The 21001-nt window shown below is 40.6% G+C and overlaps 1 protein-coding gene across 6 annotated transcripts in view; it reads right to left on the reverse strand.

Annotated features, from left to right (window-relative positions):
- ap3b2 (adaptor related protein complex 3 subunit beta 2) overlaps nucleotides 1-21001 on the reverse strand; it is a 68066-nt gene that overhangs the window by 37560 nt on the left and 9505 nt on the right. For 3 of the 6 annotated variants that reach the window (XM_033635659.2, XM_033635660.2, XM_033635661.2), the window contains exons 2-6: nucleotides 4518-4593; nucleotides 1780-1854; nucleotides 1385-1480; nucleotides 698-858; nucleotides 213-279 (exon numbers count right to left, since the gene is read on the reverse strand). In XM_033635659.2, coding sequence (XP_033491550.2) covers nucleotides 213-279; nucleotides 698-858; nucleotides 1385-1480; nucleotides 1780-1854; nucleotides 4518-4593 — 475 coding nt within the window. Of the gene's footprint in view, nucleotides 1-212; nucleotides 280-697; nucleotides 859-1384; nucleotides 1481-1779; nucleotides 1855-4517; nucleotides 4594-17610; nucleotides 18021-21001 lie in introns of those variants that run through there. The other 3 variants (XM_033635656.2, XM_033635657.2, XM_033635658.2) reach the window with 2 other exon arrangements.

The raw sequence follows: 21001 nt of genomic DNA on the forward strand, positions 1-21001 counted from the left end.
TGCCAGGTGAAGAGGGAGACTGGTTAAACAAATGATGAGCCTTGAAACAACTGAGGCAGTGAATGCAATCTGGTCACTGTGCACAGATGCTGGTTTTCATAATTTGTTCACTTTATCAAACTGTTATTTCCATTTGTTAAAGAATAAATAAATAAATAAATAAATAATGAATGTGGTGGAAAACATGCTGGATCAGTGGTGCAAACACCCACCGTGGTTTTATCAGCGAGGAGTTTCTCTATGACTTCAATCAGCTGGTCCTTTTGTTCTGGATCCAAACTGAGAGCAGAGGAGAATAAAATCATTCACATGCATGGAACATGAAATGCTGGAGAAAAAAAGTCACCAATAATTTGATCATAAAAAAAAGACGCTACTAATGGATTTTACTGACAGAGTGTTGGATTTACCTTTTACTTACATTTTTCAGTGACACTAAGTCATAACAAAATTTGATTTTGGCATAGTGGTTCTCTAACTGAGGATCAGGACTCTAATATGCTGCAGGCTCAAAAATTCAGATTTCTAACTTATGTATTATTTATGCTTCTTTTAATCCTTCATATAAAGACTCAAGCAGCCTCATCTGTAACTAGACGGCATATTTAATAAGTACTAATGAGTGAAATAATAAATCTACCTAACTGCCTTTACACTCAGAACAGACACTCAGGAGCCTGAGATCTGAATAAATTACCTGTAGAGTTTAGGAATTGCGTGAGCAGCCGTCTTCCTGACGTATGGAGACATATCAGAGGCAGCCTCTTTGATGGCCAACATCATTATGGGGACGATGATGGTGACTCGGATGCTGGAGAGGACTCGCAGAGCGCTGGCTCTGATCAGCTGGTTTGGATCCTGCGAAAGTAAAAAGCAAATATTTCAAAAGCAATACTGTCATCTGCTAAGAGTCTGTAGAGACAGAACTGTACTTCAGCTACGTTAAATGTTATGCACCACATATCTGGAACAAACTCCCAGAAAATTGCAGGTCTGCTAGAACACTAAGCTCTTTTAGACCAGGAATGAAGACTTTTCTGTTTGCCACTGCCTTCTATTAAATCAAATATTTATTCTTTCCTTACACTGCAATGTAACCTTTATCCTTGTATTCTACACCTGTATAAGTATATTATAGCTTGTTTTTATTTAATGGTGTTTTAAGTCTATAGCAACTTGGTTGGGAACCAGAGGGTTGCCGCCCCAAGTCCCCGTCTGATTGTGGAAGGACTGTGACACCAGCATTGGCTATCCATGGAGCCAAGCTGCCAGCATGGCCAAAAACATAGAGTAAATCTTTATTTCATCACAACATCAGTCCCCAAAGTTTTGATAAATGTTTCTTTCTGTTATAAAATGTCGTCACTTATGAAAGCTGCTGTACCTTCAGCCCTCGCTGAAAAGTGGAAATGGAGAGCAGAGCGAGATCCTGCTGCTCCTCGGCATATCGCACCAAGTAAACATAGACCAGCTTCTTCACCTGTAGAGAGGAGCAGTAGGGGGGAAACACGCAACAGATTTCATCCAAATTATGTAGATTAGTTCAATTATTTCCACTGAGATAAATCTGAAGCAAAGAGGAGAGAAAAAATGCAATTTTGTTCAGGTGAGATAAAGCCAAACCCCCCAGGGCTTTTAAAAATGTGATAAGTTGATGCATAAATTACAAGCTAAACAAAAAACAGCCTTAATGCAGAGAGAAACCGTTTTTTACCACATATAACTACACACAGTGAAGAAAACGAGCAACTAACACATGAAGCCAAGTTCATAACAAACCTCAATGTTTTTGCAGGCCACATTTTTCACCACAGCAGGGAAGAGATCTGATGCATTTTTACCTCGGGCGATCATCTGCAGAGAAAACACACACCGGAAAGCAAAACAGAAAATCAGCAGCGAGGATTTGACAAGGTGACATTTTTCAATCATTTCTAAGAGAAGGTGCAACTTTTTATTTTTTATTCCAGCCTCCTTTTTTTTCATGCTTTCCTTCCTTTCTATCTTCTCAGTCCTGTGGGGAGGAAGAGATGGGTGTGGAGCTTCAGATTATGAAATATGAATATTTAACAGCTGACTGTGCAGTTTGTATCTCCAACCACTGTTGTTATATCGTCTAAAACTGCCCTTGTCTCATAACTGAAGAATATTAAGTCTCAGGATCTTAAATACAGTTTTAGTGTGTGTACAGAACGATGGCACAGCCCAGTCGCCAGAAGTAAATGTTGGCACTGTTGGCACACAAAACCAGGTGCTTTTTGCAACCTGTCCCTGCAATTCCTGCTGCGATAGTGCAGTGAAAAGCGGTTGTGTTTTTATTGAGACACTGCTGCGTTTCCAGCTGAGATAGTATCACGAAAACCAGTTACTTTTTACCAAGAAATTGCTGCATTTCCAGACAGGATGTTGCCACAAAAGTGGTTGCTTTTTACAAAGACATCACTGCATTTCCAGCTGAGATAGTGTCACGAAGAACAGATGATTTTTACCAAGAAACTGCTGCGTTTCCAGCTAGAATAGTGCCACCTAGCAGTCGTTTTTCACTGAGAAATCGCTGCGTTTCTTGCTGGTATAGTGTCACAAAAAACAGTTGATTTCTATCAAGAAAATTGCTGCATTTCCAACTGAGACAGTTCCACAAAAGCAGTTGTTTTTTTTTTCTCAAGACATCGCTGCGTTTCCAGCCAAGGTAGTGTCACAAAAAACAGTTGATTTTTACCAAGAAATCTGCCGCCTTTCTAGCCAGGATAATGCCACAAATGTGGTTGCTTTTTACAGAGACATTGCTGCATTTCCTGCTGGAATGGTGCCACAAAGCAGTTGTTTTTTATCAAGACATCACTGTATTTTTAGCTGAGACAGTGTCACAAAAATTGTTAATTTTTACCAAGAAACTGCTGCATTTCCAGCTGGGATAGTGTCACAAATGTGGATGCTTTTTACAGAGACATTGCTGCATGAGATAAAAGCCATTTTTAAACAGGAATTGTGCAAATTTGCAGGAAAGCCCAATCAGTCTTCTTTCAACATTGGCAGTATAAAAACAAAATTGGGGAGTGCGGCAAAATGCCGCCTACCTACTTTTGTTCATACAGAATGTGCCTTTTTCGGGGCAATGGGGGGCGTGAGAAAGTAACAAAACGTGTAGCTCAGCGTCACGTAAACAATTCTGCGATTCTCTCGTAAGTTGGCCCATCTATCATCATCCCCGTCATCTGACGGTTAATGGCCTCTTCATTTGCGAGGGCAAGGAGGGCGCGCAATTTCTTGTCTCCCCAGCTGCTCATCTTTACAGTGTCTGTCAGGTTTGCGTTTCCCTCTTGCTGCTAGCTGCTCATTAATTCTTGCTATCAGCTGTTTCCTGTTTATCCACCGCCAGTGGCTCGCACGTGCGGCGTCATCCCCTTATGCCCACAAGTCTTCAACAGCCCCTCCCGTGGCAGAAGGGCGCCTCGTTCTGTTTAAACCTAAAAGGTTGCGCCAATATGTCTACCCTACGAGGCGGAAAACTGGGCGCCTCGGATCAACTTGCCAATCCGGCTCTGTGTGTCTAAACGCTCGCAGCTTGCCGGCAAAACGGCCCAACATTCGCAGAAAATCGCAACCGTGCACTTACTGGCGGGCGCGTCCTGAAGACCTGTGTGAATTTTCCACAGGAGATATTTTTACTTTTTTGTCTATTCAAGAAATTACCCACAAATGCTCTACACCAAGAATTATTATTTTATTTATCTGTGTTTTTATTTATGTCTGCCTTTTTTACTTATTTATTTTAATAGTGTACCTGAAGTTATATTTGAGCAAAAAGGAAAATGTTTCTTAACATGTGTCACTGTTTTTGTTTGTTTGTTTGAGATGATTATTGAAAAGCTGGTTGTATCTTGGTTAAAATGTTCTTATATAGGCAAGATAGAAAATATTGCAATATCTTGTGTGCTGTAAGGTGGTTTGAAAAAAATGAAATCGGAATCGGCCATCCAAACACTCTGGAAATCGGAAATCGGTATCGGTCCAAAAAATTGTAATCAGGGCAAGTCTAGTTGTTTTTAACCAAGAAAATTGCTGCGTGGGTCGCCCAGTAGCTCAGTGGGTACAGTGGGCATCCAACGTACAAAGGCAATGTCCTTGCCGCAGCAGCTGCAAGCTTGATTCCAGCCCATGCCCCCCTGCTGCATGTCATTCCCACTCTCTATTCCCTCTTCAAGCTTGAAACTGTCTTTTCTGTCTTGTGTGTTTCATGATACTCATGAAACACACAAATGTAACATATCTGTGGTTTGCAGAAATGCACAATGCCAACATATATTGTGGTGACTCCAACTCCAACCAAACTCGAAATGATGCAAATCAAATTTGGTACACAGAACAAGCTCTGGGTCTGTACTGTGGTCGGGACTGTTTAAAAGTGATGCATGCTGAGTTGTACAAATGACAACTTTCCATGCCTTTGTCCTTCCAGTCAACGTGCAGCCGTACCTGCTGATCAGTGAAATCCCAAAGTAAACATTTATACTCACAGCCACGATGCGCTTCATTGCCTCCAGCTTCAGCGAGTCTTTGTTGCTGTCCAGCATCTCCTTCAAGTCGTCATGTCTAAAAGAGGAAAACACTGAAAATCAGTTCACAGCTTTTTATTTTGCTTATTTGTTTTAGCAGCACAGAAACAGCCAAAGCCTGATTACCGAGGCCTCAAACAAGAAGCACAGACCTGTTTAAGGATTTCCATTCTATGCTCAAAATTTATCAAGTCTCCAAGTGTGACCCAGAAATTATTCTCTTTGAAGTGTGAAACTCACCCTGCAAAATGTGGAAAACCTTTGAAACTGCAGCTCATAAAAGCGGGGTAATTGGAAAGTGACATAATCCCTAAAACATGTTGACTGCTCTGAGAAATTACACAGATATTTTTGCAGGAACGGGGGAAGAAACTTTCCTCTATCAGACGATGTGACCCAGCACGACTGTAAATCAGCCAGGAGGTCTTTTAGTATCACAGAAGCTCAAGTCTTTATTATTTAGATAACTCAATAACTACCACTGTGGGAATGCAGAAATGATTAGTCGATTGACTGAATAATTAAATACCAAATATTCAGATTATCAATTAATTGTTCAAATCATTCATCAAACACAAATTTACAACAGTGTTTGTTCCAGCTCCCTAAATGTGAAGATTTTTCTCTTTTTAAATCATTATATACTGAATATCTTTGTGGGAAACAATCAGTTAGAAGATGTCACCTTCAGCTTTAGGAAATATGTTTGCCATTTTTCACTATTTTCTGACAATCAATTGATTAACTGTCAGATTGAGCTGCAGATGGGCTGTACCAAATGTCCCTGTTTTTCACATTTGAAGCTTCTACTGAAGTTTTTCAAATGAGGCTACAAACGTCTGTCATCATATTTTATGACTTCATAGCCCGAAAAGAAAAATATCATCAAACAAAATCCTCATTTAGAATAAAGTGGTTTGTCAGATTATATGAGTTATTCTTTATTTTTCTCATTAAAGCAACTTTATTTAACAAATAAATGTAATTTATGGTGCTGTTAGATTGCAGCTTTGGAGCGTCCTGTTAATACAAGTGCATTTTGACCGCAGTGCAAATGTTGGTGTTGGAAGGCTAAACGCCAACAAATATGGATTAAAGCAGAATATTCTTCCAGATAAACACGTCTGATTATTTCTTTTAAATGATTATATTTATCTTTTTTCCAATGAATGTTGACTTTTGGACTTTACAATGCTCTGGAGCATGACAATGCAAATGATGGGATCACACGGGTCAAAAACAATCCTACGCTGTTAACACTGTAATTCTACAAAAAGTACCAACTCATAATATTCTTGCAGCCTAACTGGTGGTGCAGTGGTGAGCACAGTTGCCTCACAGCAAGAGGGTTATGGGTTTAAATCCACCAACTGCTGACCACCTGTGGAGTTTACATGTTTTTCCAGCTTCCTCTCACAATTCAAAGACATGCAGGTTACTTGGTGTCTACAGGTGTGAATGTGATCGTGAATGGTTGTCTGTCTCTATGTGTGCATTCCAGTACCCATACTACCATACTACATAGTATGCGAGGGAAAGATTTAGTATGTCCTAATACATAGTATGTCAAATGCAGTACACCAAAAATACCAGGATGTTCTACTACATCTGGGCCGATTTTGCAGTCTGCCAGCCAGCACGTTTCTGGCTATTCTGACTCACAATCCTCTGCACAGCGGACGATACGTCACATCAGCTGAGCCGCAGACAGATAACAGCTTTTTGACAGCTGATCGACAGCTGTCAGAGGTTCGCAATGATGGATGACAGTGCATTCAAGCAACTGATGACCAGTCGAATATTAATAACAAGACTATTAATTGTTTAAGTGAACAAAATAATCATAAATATTACAAACAACAAAAAGACATAACTATAAAAATAACAATGACAGAAAACTGCAGATGTAATTTCACTGTCACAAGTATGTTAGAATCTACAATCTGTGCAGTTATAACTTCAAAGTTAAACTACACACATTGCAAAGTAACAACAGCAGAGCTCTAAGTGAAACTCGGTAAGTCACATCTCCAACGCAACAGATATAAAAGCAAGAGGGTCAGGGCGTAAGTTTATGAGACAGTAGTATGTCCCGATTGTGTGCATACTGCATGTAAAAGTACGTACTTTTTAAAGGCAGCTGCAGTACCTACTAAAACTAAAAAGAAAAAGTATGCGATTTGAAACGCACCCTATGTGTCAGCCCTGTGATAGTCTGGCAACCTGTCCAGGGTGTACCGTCTCTTGCCCATTGACAGCTGGTACAGGCTCCAGCACCCCAGCATCCCTGTGCCAGGTTATGGAAAATGAATGAATGAATAATCTCTATCTGCAACTTTGCAAAAATAGCAGGTTTTAACAGGATGAATGGACATAGACAAATGAAGCTTTGAGCATTTGAATGTTGATTTAGAATTAAGGGGTAACTGTCATCCATCATAATAATTATGCATAATAATTGCACTGCTAAACACAGAGGGTTATGAGAGCGCTATTAGTTTTGCAGGATGTGGTTATAAACCAAAGTATTGGTGTTGGACAAATTCAGATTTTGACCTGCTGTTGGCAGGTCAAGGATCACTGGAGTTATTATGATTCATCCTCAAGGCACTGTGGATATCTATAGAAAACGTTATGTCAATCCATCCTATAGTTGTTGAGATATGTCTCAAAGTAGGGTATGAATTTCTACATTAAAACATATAACCTAGAGTAAATGTTGGTATTGTTTTCCCATTTTAGGATCCTAATAGCTGTCTTTTCTATCCACACACTGTAACCCAGTTAATATCTTTATCCTTCCACCCTGTCAGAGACGATGGGAACACACCAGTTTCAGCTTGCACACGAGTAGCAGGATTCTCTAAGCCGACATCTCCACCCTGCTGCAACACAAACAAGCAGAAACAACAACCGACTGTTTCCACAATACCTGTCGGGAGGAACCTGCAAACAGCGACAGTGCCGACAGGATCAGTGCTACAGCTGCCAAGATAAAGACGCCGGCCTCATTGAATGTTGAAATACTGATTGATGACATCTGTTCTGCTGCGCTCTGTTGTCAAGTAACACAAGACGACAATTTGTTTTTTTCTGGTAAATGAAAAGCTTTGAATTTACAATTATAGACATTAAGTGTCTGGAAGCTTTTGAGATGAAACACAATGTAATGCATTTTATATCTTTACATGTTGGAATAAAGAGAAGAACTCAGGGATACTGACTTTAAGCGACACCTTATTTTAGGATAAGAACATTCAATTTTTGGTACCTGAACAGCCACATATAATAATTTTATTTACACTCCTTAATTTATATCAACTGCACACAGACTATTTATCGAAGTTGAGCCTGTAAGATAACAACAAAGACTTGCTCCAAACATGCAAGTCACACTGAAATATCTTGTAACATATACATGATGTTGCAGCAGATACGACGCACACTGGGCACAGCCATCTGGATATATGTGAATAATTTATTTTGTTTGCCTTTTTATGGACACAATGGACATAAATCATCATCACTATAAATGTGTCAAGGCCTGTCATGATAATCACGTTGTATAGTGTATGGTATTGCCCGCAGTGTTTACATGTGTGTTTGTTCACAAATGAATGTCACCGACATTTTAGCCAACATGACGCCAGAATAAACAGCAAGGTTTTCCTGACCATGATAAGAATTAGGCGCAGTGCCTAAGCGTTTGAAAACAAGAAAAGCCGCTAATAACGTTTTGCTATTTCGGTAATAAACATATTTTAATTCCTATAGAGTCTTAAAAATAAAAGTCTCCTGTTATTTTGTTATGTAACAACTTTTATTATGAAGCAGCAAAATGAGGAAATGTTGAGTTTTCAAGCAGCAACTTTACACAACTTCTAATACAGCGGATAGCGAACATAAACAGTAAAATAAAGCAGATATGTAAACTAAAAACAGGATGCAGGAGAGAAACTAAACTTCAAACCACAGAGATTTAGTTAGAAGCTAGAAAAGTACTGAGAGCTGAACTTCTAAAAACACCTTTCTCTCTGGTCTCCTGCAGACCAGTGATGGACAAAGCAGTTCTTTAAATGTTACTGAATCACTAGAATCAGTTCATTAAAAAGATTCGTTCAAAAGATTGGTTCACTGAATCGTTCAGTGCTTGGCAGGAGGAGCCCTGACTGTGTACTACGTAGTCCGACTCACTGAACTGATACACTGTTGAGCTACTGCTGCGTCTGCCCTGCACTGGTGAGTCTCCTTATTGGCCAGCCTAACGTTTAAAGTTTGTTTATCTGGAAACGAAGTCTGTTAAAACAATGGGGAGATGTGTGATTGTGTTCATGTGGCTTGACTCCTGGCTACATTAGCCATTAGCTTAGAAAGTGTATCGCTGAGAAGAAATGATTTGAATCACTCAGGGACAGGCGTTACGTTGTTCACCAAGTGATTAATTCACCGAGTGATTTGTCATGCCGTAGGCAGTCCCTCCCTGTACCCGCGCTGCCTCGCGACTCGCGAGTGATTCATCGTTCGCACAGACCGAATTGGCAGTCCCACTCCCGGCTTGCACGCTCGCTGCTGAGCTCAACTGAACTGAGAAATGAATGAATCAGTTCCGGAAGTGATTCAGTTCAGTACGTTCACTCAACAGATTCGTTCTTTTGAACGATTCGTTCGCGAACGACACAACACTACTGCAGACAGAGGAGAGGAGAGTCTCACAACACACACACGGCTTGTTTGAGGGGGAGAGACGGGGCGTCGGGTGTTGGCTGCGGTCGGCTAGACGCCACTGCTACTGGCTTGAGTTCGGGCAGCCCAGCCTTTGAACCTACTCCGGAGAAGGAACACAATTCGGCGCAACATGGCTCGATTGGAACACAAATCTGGACGCAGCTAAAAGTTACAGAGGAAAAGGCCCACAGTATTGTATGTGTGCTGCTGTGGTAACTTATTGCGGTCTACATTGCCCAGCCCTAGTATAAAAGTATCAAGTAGGTCTAAATCCAGTGTAGTTTGAAACAATTAAAAATCTTTGTGGGGGAGTTAAAAACTTGTTTTCCATCTGTTGGACTTTCAAATGAATCTAGTGCTGGAAAATGATTCAAACATTTTTATTTATTTAGGCTGTTAATCTTATTTATGCACATCAACAGAGAGGCCGAGGGAGGGAAGGAGCAAGAGCTGTTGTGATCCCCCTCACACACAAACTAGCAGACAAATGCTAATCTGGCACAATCAAGCAGCTCTGTGTCCTACACATGCAGCGCAGCACTGTACTGCACATGTGCTACTGCGGTCATTTCATTCATCTCACATTTAGCATTTAGCGTAGCACATGCAACATACAGATCTTTATCTTGCTTGAAAATATATCGATATATCATACATATTCGGTTTATCGCTCAGCCCTTATACCACTACCTTACTAAATCACAGATACTGTGTTTACATGCAAAGTGTCTGTGTTGGTGTTAGTTTAGCCACCTGTATTCATAAACACAACTCTGAACCCAAAACTACCGAACAGGAGGAATCCACTGACTAAAAGAGTCAATTTGGAGGAGTGAAAGGTGGGGTTTGGCTGGTGGTGGGTGGGGTGATTAAATGGCTGCAGAGTGGTACACTAGTTTCCAAGGCAACAAAGGATGCAATAAAATGAAGTGAAGTGATTTCCTGCCTTCCTGCAGAGCCTTTGTTGCATCTGACTGAAGGTCTGTGGAAACACAGTGAATGACTCCTGGGACTTTACGCTCTGATTCATGCCACTCACACTGATATGTAACAGGTGCCACATGATACAAGGCAATTCAAACACAGGGTGCTCTCTGACAGAAATACTGTTATTAAAATGTTTTTTCTTTGTCTCTGAATTAGCAGGATATCTCTAAAATAAATAAAATGAAATAATTCTACAGCCCTGCGATAGTCTGGCGACCTGTCCAGGGTGTACCCTGCCTCTCGCCCGATGTCAGCTGGGATAGGCTCCAGCCCCCCCGCGTCCCTCAAGAGGATGAAGCGGTTAGAAGAAGAAGAAATAATTCTACAATATATCTACTTTTGCCTAAAAATACTGTAAGGCATACTCATTTTCCATTTATCTTCCTTCAAATGTCACCTAATCTTTACTAAATGTGGTGCACAATATTTTTTATATAATGTAATTAAATTGTTGCCATATTTAAAGTACAAATAGACAAGTTTTTTTGCTTTAACTCATTATGAAGTAAATGTTGATGACACAACGTAATGGCTATAGAATAATGACACCATTTGCATTTAGATTGGTTCCCATTAAGCCTTGCTTTCACTCTGCAGTTCTGCCTGCCCTTTGCTATGATCTCCTGGGTAAACAGAGGCTTCGATTAACAGCATGCATCAAATGTTGCGCAACTGAAACAGGAAGAAAATAGCACTTTTGTTACCCCCAGTAGCTATCAGTGGCTATCCCCAGTTACCAAACAGTATCAATATAAGTTCTTTAAGGTTACTATCCCCAAACATCTTGTGTCCTGTGACTGAGCTATCTCTACCATTCAGTTTAGGTATGTTATGCTAAAAAAATCCACTAGATGCCTCCTACAGGAACTTATTAAAAAAAAATTCACACCTTAAAGGTAGGTTTGTTTATTCGACATATTATAGTTTCGGCGGTCTTACTGAACAGATTATGCGGTAAAATAATTTTATAAGTATGATTTTTTTACTGTCTAAAGCCATGCTTAGCCAAACACTTAAATTGGTCTTTTATGGTAAAGGTTGTGATGCTAAGATAATGAATTCCCAATTTAAAGAAAAATAAATAAATAAAAAAGGATGAATATTCACTGTTGTTGACACTATAAATTTAATTCAGTTTAATTTAATTTAATTTAATTTGATTTAACTTAATTTAATTTAATTTAATTTAATTTAATTTAATTTAATTTAATTCAATTTAAATTCCATTGCAGGCATTACAACAGTACAAAAAATTTGCAATTTTTTCTTTTTGTTCTATCATTGAAGGACCCTTTCAATCGTTTGGAGAGGCCTATCTTTAAAGATTATGGGATCTGTTAAAAAATAACATTGATTTTTGTTATTATGGTCCAAAAGTAATACAAAATGCATTCCATTCCTGTTTTTCTTAGTGAGGAAGTTATGGGATTAAAAAAAAAAACATTAATCAATTAAACATTTTTAATTAAACATTGAAACATTCTCTGTAAATAAAATAATAAATTTAGAAGATTGTGTTGCTTTTACATGTCCTCTGAGTACTAATCTCTAAAGTTTAATTAAATGTAAATACTATAAACTGCTCAGTCTGATAGTAATTGGATTTTAACTTTGTTTTTTGCTTTATATCTTAGTCCTACGTGCAGTGAATACCACACACACTTCAAACACACTGAAACCAACACTACAAATGACTTTCCAAACTATTTGATCCAGCTGTGGAGAGAAGTTTTAAATCATTCCTCTGTGTGAGTGGGAGGCTGTTGGGGTAAACTACATATTTCATCTTTTTTGGTGGTGTGACAGCAGTGAATGGAGGCCTTGCAGTCTGTGAGGAGGTGGCCGCTGCAGAACAATCTTAATTTATCACGACTTGAGTTTTAAAGTGTGTGTGTGTGCGCAGGAGCGTGTTTGTGTGTACTAGGAAAGATTTCTGCTTTCGTCTCCATCAAGCATCAAAGTGTTAATAATTTCATTGCATGAAAAATATAGTTCACACACTTCAAAACATAAATTCATCAAAGAGTGTCAAATTAAAACCTGACAGGATCTATAAAATGCTGTTTTCATGATGGGTTATTTTTGGACCTGTGCTGACGCTGGTTTCTTGGTTACAAATATGTGGCTTAGTCCTAAAACAAATTAAAAAAAAATACACTGTGTGAAGACACAAAGATAACTTTGCCCAAAGCAGTGAAAGCTCAGACATGAGGATGAGTAACACTAATGCTGATTTGTAGCAGAAAATGAAGGTCCTGCTGGTTCATTTCTCACTGTGAAATCATGATGATGGGTCGCGGCCTCTGGCCATGTCTCCAGAAATATTAACATTTTTATCAACTAGTCTCTTCATTACAGCCTGAAACCTCCTTCATCCACTTCCTTTGATGTCAGTTTCCAAACCTGGAGTATTTTTTTCTTTTAAAGGGCCAAACTATTAAAGGTTAGACACAAAATTTAAATGGAAGATTTGTTATCTGTCTTGGTTCTTTGACTGTTTATGAAGCACATTTTGGCTACTATATCTTGAACTGGGAGGTGTGGAAGCAAAATTACTCCATTTTCAGGATTCCTTCATTTAAATCACAGCTACTTTTGCTTAAACAGACTGTTCAGCATATAAAATATTTCATCCCTCCTCCTTTGAATGTCATAAGCTTATGCTAATAACGTTAGTATGTTGGTTTTGTGGGGAAAACGTCTCTAGCAAAGGACAAGCATTTTGTCTGTAAACCTGAGGCATGTTGGGGTGGTCGATTTGTCAAACACAGGAATTTACCCCACAAGACCGCTGTTCGTGTTCCAATCCAAGTGAACTTTGAGTTGAGGTATGTTGTCACATTATGTTAAGTACATAACTTTATGTTAAGTACGTAACTTTATGACTACCAGCCATGATTCTTTTCATAAACCTAACCTACGTAACTTTACTATCCTAAACCTATTGTACATAATTTCATGTTGAGTACTTAATGTGACATCACCCAACCATGATTCTTCTCCTAAACTTAACCTACGTAACTTTACTCTCCTAAACCTAACGTACGTCACTTTACGTACTCAACGTAAAGTGACGTTGCCCAACCATGATTCTTTTCCTTGCATAGACTAACTGGTTGTGGCACTGATTCATTGGGTGATAATTCATTATTCATTTGAACCACTGTAAGAGGATATGTTTGGCATTCATATTGTTAACCATGTTCACAATCTTAGCTTAGACCTTTCCATGCTAACCTTTGCTAATTAGCACTGAACACAAAAGTACTGGTTGCACTGGTAATTTCATTGGTATAGCAGGTAATGGACCAAAAGTGTTGGAGAAATTTAAATATTTATCTGATGATGCTACTAAATAAAACCTTTTGGGTTTACCAAAGTTTCTTCAGTTCATCCTGACGGGGTAACATGGCATTAGGATTAATCCTCTGGGCACCATGAATATCTGTAGCAAATGTCAGGACAATTCAGCCAGTGCTGTTGAGACATTTCAGTCCGGACCAAAGCACCATGACTATGCATGCACCAAATATCACGTTTTTTTGCTCTTATTACGAAAAAGACAATATTCTAACTAAGCTATTTGCATGGCAAATAAAAATTAACAATCCACTGATATTCCTGTCTCCATGCAGCCATGCATACTTTGATTAACTAACATGTTGTTCGAACATGTGAACACAGCATCCCTCTTTCATTCTTTCAACCACCTTCTTGAAAAGGTTGGTGTTGTCCGAAAAATGCTCTTGAAACCTGAATAATACCAGCATATCCCATATGTCCTAATCGGGAAAATGCATTTGGAAAAAAACTTTTTTGGGATGTAATACGCTGTTTACATGATCGTCTCATATTCAGAATATTGTCATTTCTGGAATATTAGCATGCATGTACTGTAAACGTAGTCACTGTCATCCCTATTGCAACGCCAATACCATCCCAAAAAATCTACAGTTAATCACAATCAGTTGTAAACACCACATTTTACTGTCTGAGCTTCTTACTGGGAAGAATCTACTGTAAAAGAGGCACAATTTCCCTTCGACAGCAAACTCGCTGAACCCAACTGCTGCTACATGATGTCGCTCTGACCTTGTTCTTTGTGCTCTCACTCTCTCTTTCCCTACACGTAGAACCTACAGCTGAAAGCAAAGAGCTGACATCACTCCTTTGTGTAATATCAACAGCCATTCCAGGAAACAAGAAACTAAATTATGACTTGCAGGCAAACTTGACGGCTAAATGTCAAAACTCACCTGTCACTTTCACAATATGTAACGGTAGAGAAACTTTCCAACCAAATGCTTAATTTGTTTTACGGCTTGTGTCAATTTACCACCTTGATGAGCCTCACTAATTAGTAGCATGACAGGGATTTGTGTGGCTTGTTTGATGACAAACAGGCCTTTTGAAGATCTAATTAAAACCGGACTCCAAAACATGGATTACATTTGCTGTGGCGGTGGCCAAACATTAAACCTGTCAGAGGGGAATTATCAGCAATTTGCAACCACAGACAAGTCACACATGCATTATTAGTAAAAGTCACAGTGTTAGTAGCAATGGCACATTGGGCATTAACAATTTAACAGCCTGTAAGAGGAGGAAAACTCTATTTCATTATTTTATTCACTATAAGTCTCCAGTATTTTATCTGTCAGAGCTCATGATACAGCAGCTCAAGAGAAAGATTTAATGGCTCAGTGAATTAAAAGGTTCAAAGTTATGAATGGACCTGGAGACAAAACACAGCCCCGAGTGCTTCACAGTCTATCTGCTGCATCATGATGTATTTAACCAACTATAAATGCCACCTCAGTGACTTATCTGAGAAATAAACCCTCATCTGAAGCACCTACAGGAAAAACGACCATCTGACTAGGTGTATACGTCCCTGCTCATGCCCACAGGGCCCGCTGTAATTCTACACCAACACTGGTTCTCTCGTTTCTCTGGATTCTGTCCCGTCCTGCCGAACAACAGCTGAATTTACAAACACCCCTGAATTATTTAACCCCTCGTGGTACAACAGAGCACACCAGCGGTCGGGTTACCTGGCACCAAAGCCAAGAGATCAGCACGACTTTGAAGCTCCAAAGTCTCCATGGAGGTACAGGCCTCCCGTGTTCAATGATACAACTTCAGATGTCATGTTGTTCGCCAAGAACAGAGCTCTGCAAGGCTGCGACAACATTAAAAAGAAGTAGATAGGAAAACGTATTTGCATGAATCAGAGGAAAGTGAAAGATCGAAGAGTTGCAGCTTGCATTTATAAGCAGGCTGTTTTACATAAGCCGACTCTCTCAGCAGAGACTTTGAAAGTTTCTTGTTTTTTTATTTTTTCTTCTTGGTGACGGATGTAAAATATGCCTACGCTTTAACCAACCAGGACTGCACTTCAGCAAAGCTCTCATCCTGTAAAAAGAGCATAATCTAGTTTATAGGTACGACCCAATAAAATCCAAAAAGTGTAATTATAGCTCTCTTTGAGGAAATCTATTTCTGAGGAGCACCACTTTTGATGTTCGTTTGAAAGGTTTGCAGTCTAATTAATTAAAGAGTACAGCAGCTTCTACAGCCTTTGCATGATATCAAAAAATATGGAAATACATGTCTTATGGATAACAGCACCAACGCAGAAAAGCTATGGATCTTTATGAATTATAAAAAAGCTACACACAGTATAGTATATTATTGTAGGTAAACTGGAACCAACCCTTCTTTCTTTTGTTTCTCCACCAAGTCTCCTCACTTTTCTGTTTGGGTTCTTTAGGGCATTATGACATCTAACACCAGTGGTTCCCACCTGTTTTGACTTGTGACCCTTAAAACTGAAGCAGTGTCTACTGGAACTGCAACAAATAGCCGCTTAATTGATTAGTTGATAAAAGAAAATAAATTGCCGACCATTTCGATTATCTAGTAATTGTTTTAGTCTTTTTTCAAGCAAAAATGTCAAACATTTCCTGGTTCCATGTTCTTAGATGTGATAATCTGCTGTATTTCTTTCTCTTCTTTGATAAAATCATGTACTAAATCATCGGTTCCCAACTGGTCCAGACACAGGGTCCAGATTTCTCCTTAGTCATTAGTTCAGAGTCCACAAAGTTTGATATGTTATGAGTCATACTTGCGTTTGGCCATGTCATCGAGCTAGTTTGCCGTCTCTGCACTTCAAAAACAGCACTTCAAAATAAAAGCTCTGTGCTGGAAATTCACCAGCACCAGCAAACTGTACCTAAAAACAAAGTTTTTTAGTGTTTTTTACAAACTCGGCACATTTGTGAGTCACTTGCAGTCCATTCAGAATGGACCTGTGACCCACTTTTGGACCATGACCCACCAGTTGGGACCCACTGTGCTAAATGAAGATTCTCTGGGTGTTGGACTATTATCATGAGCATTTATGTTTAGTACAATGGAACTAGTTGGCACTCGGCTCGTGGTGCTCAAAGCACCAAAAAAAATACATTCGAAAAACTCAATAGCAATGTCTCTTTGCAGAAATCACGACCCAGTTACTCAAGATAATTCACAGACTGTACTTGTATAGCACCTTCCTAGTCTTCTGACCACTCACTACTGAGTCACATTCACCCATTCACACACAGGTGGCCGTGGCTACCACGCATGGTGCCACCTGGTACTCGGTAACCATTCACATGCACACACCAAGTGAATTGCCATCGGAAGCAATTTGGGGTTTAGTATTTTGCCCAAGGATACGTCACTCCTCCAGTCCGGACCGGAGGAGCGGGAGATGGAACCCCCAAACCTCAGATTGGTGGACAACCCGCTCTACCTCTGAGCCACAGCCATATCACCTGACAGAGGTAAGTGTGCATGTGCTGCTAGCTCACCTAGCACCACTGAGCTAGCTAACATTACAGGTCAGTCAAGGAGGATGCAATTTATGTTTAAATCTCTTGTTGCCTCTTGTCCATGAGTAGATGCACGTTTCCTTCTGCACAGTGATACAGCTGGCAGGTGTAGTTCGGGAGAAAGACAATAGTTCCTACATAAATACTACTCACAACAAGGTTTGTAGATTATCTTGAGTGACTTGGTCATAATTTTTTGAATTTGCTGATGAGTTTTCCAATTTATTTATTTTTTTACTTGCGCTTTGAGAACCACATGCTGAGTGCCATCTAGCTCCATTATATTTAAGACAAGTCAGACACTTCTACAGTCGATATCCCCAACACTCGGCAACTCACACCAAAATAATCTAGATCAACAAACAACACTACAGGTAAGAGGATAAATATGTATTTTCGATTTTAGGGTGAACTGTAGTGTGAAAGATTGAACAGGTCTCGACCCTCCTGGATTTCCCTACCGCAAAGGTTGAGTTTGGAAACTGCCACCACCTCCACCACCTTCCTCCGATAGTGCTCGCTCCTCATTGTCTCCACCGCCTCCTCCTCCACCTCCGCCTCCTCCTCCTCCTGTACCCCCAGATCGGAGGTGGCGCAGCTCGTCGGGCTGCAGGGCACTGTACCAGGCCTGCTGCCCGCTGTCAGGGGTCAGCACGGGGCTCTTGTCCTCCTCCTGGCCTTGGACCTGACTCTGCACCGTCTTCACGATGTTCACCGCATTCACCGGCAGCTGCAGCAGCTTCTGCATGGTGGTCATGTTTGAAAAACTTGAGAGCTTGAGAGCAACCTGTAGGATCCCAGGTAGATAAACTGGAGAGACTGCAGCTTTCTTACGCCACTCCTCAGTTGGATGAATTCTTCAGATCCTCCTCAGACAGTTTTCACGCAGCACAGAGCAGCTTCAGTGAGACTCTGTGTTATAAATACTCCTTCCCTCTGAGGGTATCCAATGTGGATATTTCTTGTAAAAAAAAATGATGCAACAGACCTCTTCCTGTGCCTCTTGTTCTCCACAGTGGCAGGTTGATATACTCCTGAGTGCTGTAATCCAAATCCACCAGAGCCCCAGTGCACTGTGGGGTTTTTTTTTGTCTTCTGTTACTGCTGAGTCTGTACGCATCCAGTGAAGCAGCAGACATCAGCTGCACAGTAAATGGATGCTCGGCAGAGAGGGGCGTGGAGTTTTATTCGCCTCTCCTCTCGCGACTCCTCCCGCTGCTTCCTGCCGCTGCACCAGCCTCTCTCTCTGCCTCCCTGTGTGTATACAACATGTCCACATATCTGAGCTCTCCAACAATGACACAGCCTCTCCCATCTTTTGCCACGTTATCACTCCCCCCCACCTCCTTTCATGCTTGCCCTTTTTGCTCCGCCTCGTCACATTAACGCCTCAAAATCTCGCTCAACTCTCACTCTATCACAGCTGTCTTTATCCGCCTTCATCCCAAACTCACTGCCAACAAACCTTTTTCGATACCCGACAGATCCTTTTAAATATCCCTCTCTCCTCTTCTTCATTATGTTTATAAACGTCCCCGTCTTATCCATTTTTAATATTCTGTGAGGTGGCTTTTTTTTTTTTTACCCTCATCTTACATGACTCAGCTTTCTTGGCAGTGTCGTGATGAGGACATCTCTCTCTCACTCTCCCACTCATTTCTCTTTGGCTCAAACGAAAATAACCTCCTGGAAGCACAATTCACATATGCTCTTCCTGTGATCTGTAACAGGCTCAGTGAGGATTTGCTGACATTTGCTGAAGAATAATAAGATTTTTAACCTGTGATGTCACCAGGAAATACACCCCAAGGCTGCAGCATTTACAGTAGTGCGTTATCTAATGTTGTAAAAACCGATGTTGGATATAATACGGAGAGAATTTCATCCTGCGGTAGCTTCAGAAAGTATTTTTGATGGTTTAACAAACTCTAGTCTTTGATCTCTGAGTTATCAGTTTAGGAGGAGCATGTTCAGGTCTAAATAATCTTCATCTCACAGATATGAGAAACATCTTGGTCATTATTTAAAACATCCTAAGAAGATCCAGCTCAGTAAATCTCTTATGATTCTGACTACAAAAGACAGCTGCTGCCGTCTAGTTTTTAAAGCTCTTTATGTTGGATTTTTTTTTCTTCCTGTCAAAACTTGTATGTCTGATTTTGGGTGCAGTGCAGCGATATATTCCCTAATTGAAAGAGGCTTACAGTTAAAGGAATATATGAAGGATTTCATGAATTAATTAACTCTAATATATATTCAAGTCCTGAAGCTGGATAATTGATATTCATCCCTCACTGGGACCACAATAGAAAGTCTTTTAGCTTCACTGTATTATCTTTGACGTTTTTTAAATTCTAATGCCTGAGGTTTTTTTAAAGTAATAGTTCAGACTGATATCCCTTTTCAACAGTTATGATCTGGCTTGGCTTGGCTTGGTTTGTGCCGTCAGCTCAGCGCAGCAGGGATTTGCACTTCCATTACAACAGGGCCACCTTCCTGAAGATGTGTCTTCAACTGATGATGGCTTGTCTTGAGTGATGACGTCCCCTGTTATCTTTGCTGCATGTGTTTTTCCACAGCAGGGCAGGTAAAAGAAGTTGGAGGTGAGCTGTTTGCAGAGGTACAGTAAGAGCCTGTTGTCACTGCTACCCACTGAAGGGCATGCGGCCCGGCTTTTAAACCTACCCTAGATAAGGTCCATCTTTGGTGCGGCTTGGCTTTCCTCAACGTGGCCAAGAGTAACAATGGAAAAAGGGTATTAGATGTGAGGATTGATACTGTTTTTATGTCTGCTTGCTAATTAAAAGGCTACATTCAGTTGTGATTTACTGGTCCATCTACGTCCCAACCCTCACCTATGGTCATGAGCTCTGGGTAATGACCGAAAGAATGAGGTCGCAGATACAAGCAGCTGAAGTGAGTTTCCTCCGTGGGGTGGCTGGACTCAGCCTTAGAGATAGGGTAAGGGGCTTGGACATCTGAGCGGAGCTCGGAGTAGAGCCGCTGCTGTTGGGTGTCGAAAGGGGTCAGTTGAGGTGGTTCGGGCATCTGATCAGGATCCTCCTGGGTGCCTCCAGCTGGAGATGTTTCCCACTGGTAGGAGGCCCCGGGACAGACCCAGAACATGCTGGAGGGATTACGTATCTCATGATAAAACGTCCGAGCTCCTCACCCTATCTCTAAGCTGAGCGCAGCCACCACACGGAGGAAACTCATTTCAGCCGCTTGAATCCGCGATCTCACTCTTTTGGTCCCTACCCAGAGCTTATAACCATAGGTGAGGGTTGGGACATAGATGGACCAGTAAATCGAAAGCTTCGCCTTCCATCTTGGCCCCCTTTTCACCACGACGGTCTGGCGCAGCACCTGCATCACTGCAGACGCCGCACCAAACTGCACATCCATCTCACGCTCCATTCTGCCCTCACTCATGAACAAGACCTCGATATACTCCTTCGCTTGAGGCAGTAACTCTCTCCCAATCCAGAGGTGGCCACTGACATAAATTTAAAAATCATATTTTCTACCAAAGAACAAGAACCAAAACCAGCCAAAAAATAAAGCCAATAGTTCCCACTGAATCATAAGCCATGAAGGGCAACCATCACAAGTAAAGTACAGTAATACTAGTTTAACATTTGATTTCATGGCTTGAGAACACAAAGTGTTGCAGAGCCCAACAACAAAACAGTACCAGCCAGACACTTAAAATCTCAGCAGTAAAAAATAGTCACGACATCAACCGACATTTCTATGAAACTTACAACAGTCATTTCAGACTGAAGGGCAACAAGTACCTCTTAAAGTGTAAGAAAGGTGTTTGGTTTTTTTGTTCGGAGTAATAATAACACA

Source organism: Epinephelus lanceolatus, chromosome 5 (assembly GCF_041903045.1).
Source record: "Epinephelus lanceolatus isolate andai-2023 chromosome 5, ASM4190304v1, whole genome shotgun sequence".
NCBI classification, from domain to species: domain Eukaryota; kingdom Metazoa; phylum Chordata; class Actinopteri; order Perciformes; family Serranidae; genus Epinephelus; species Epinephelus lanceolatus.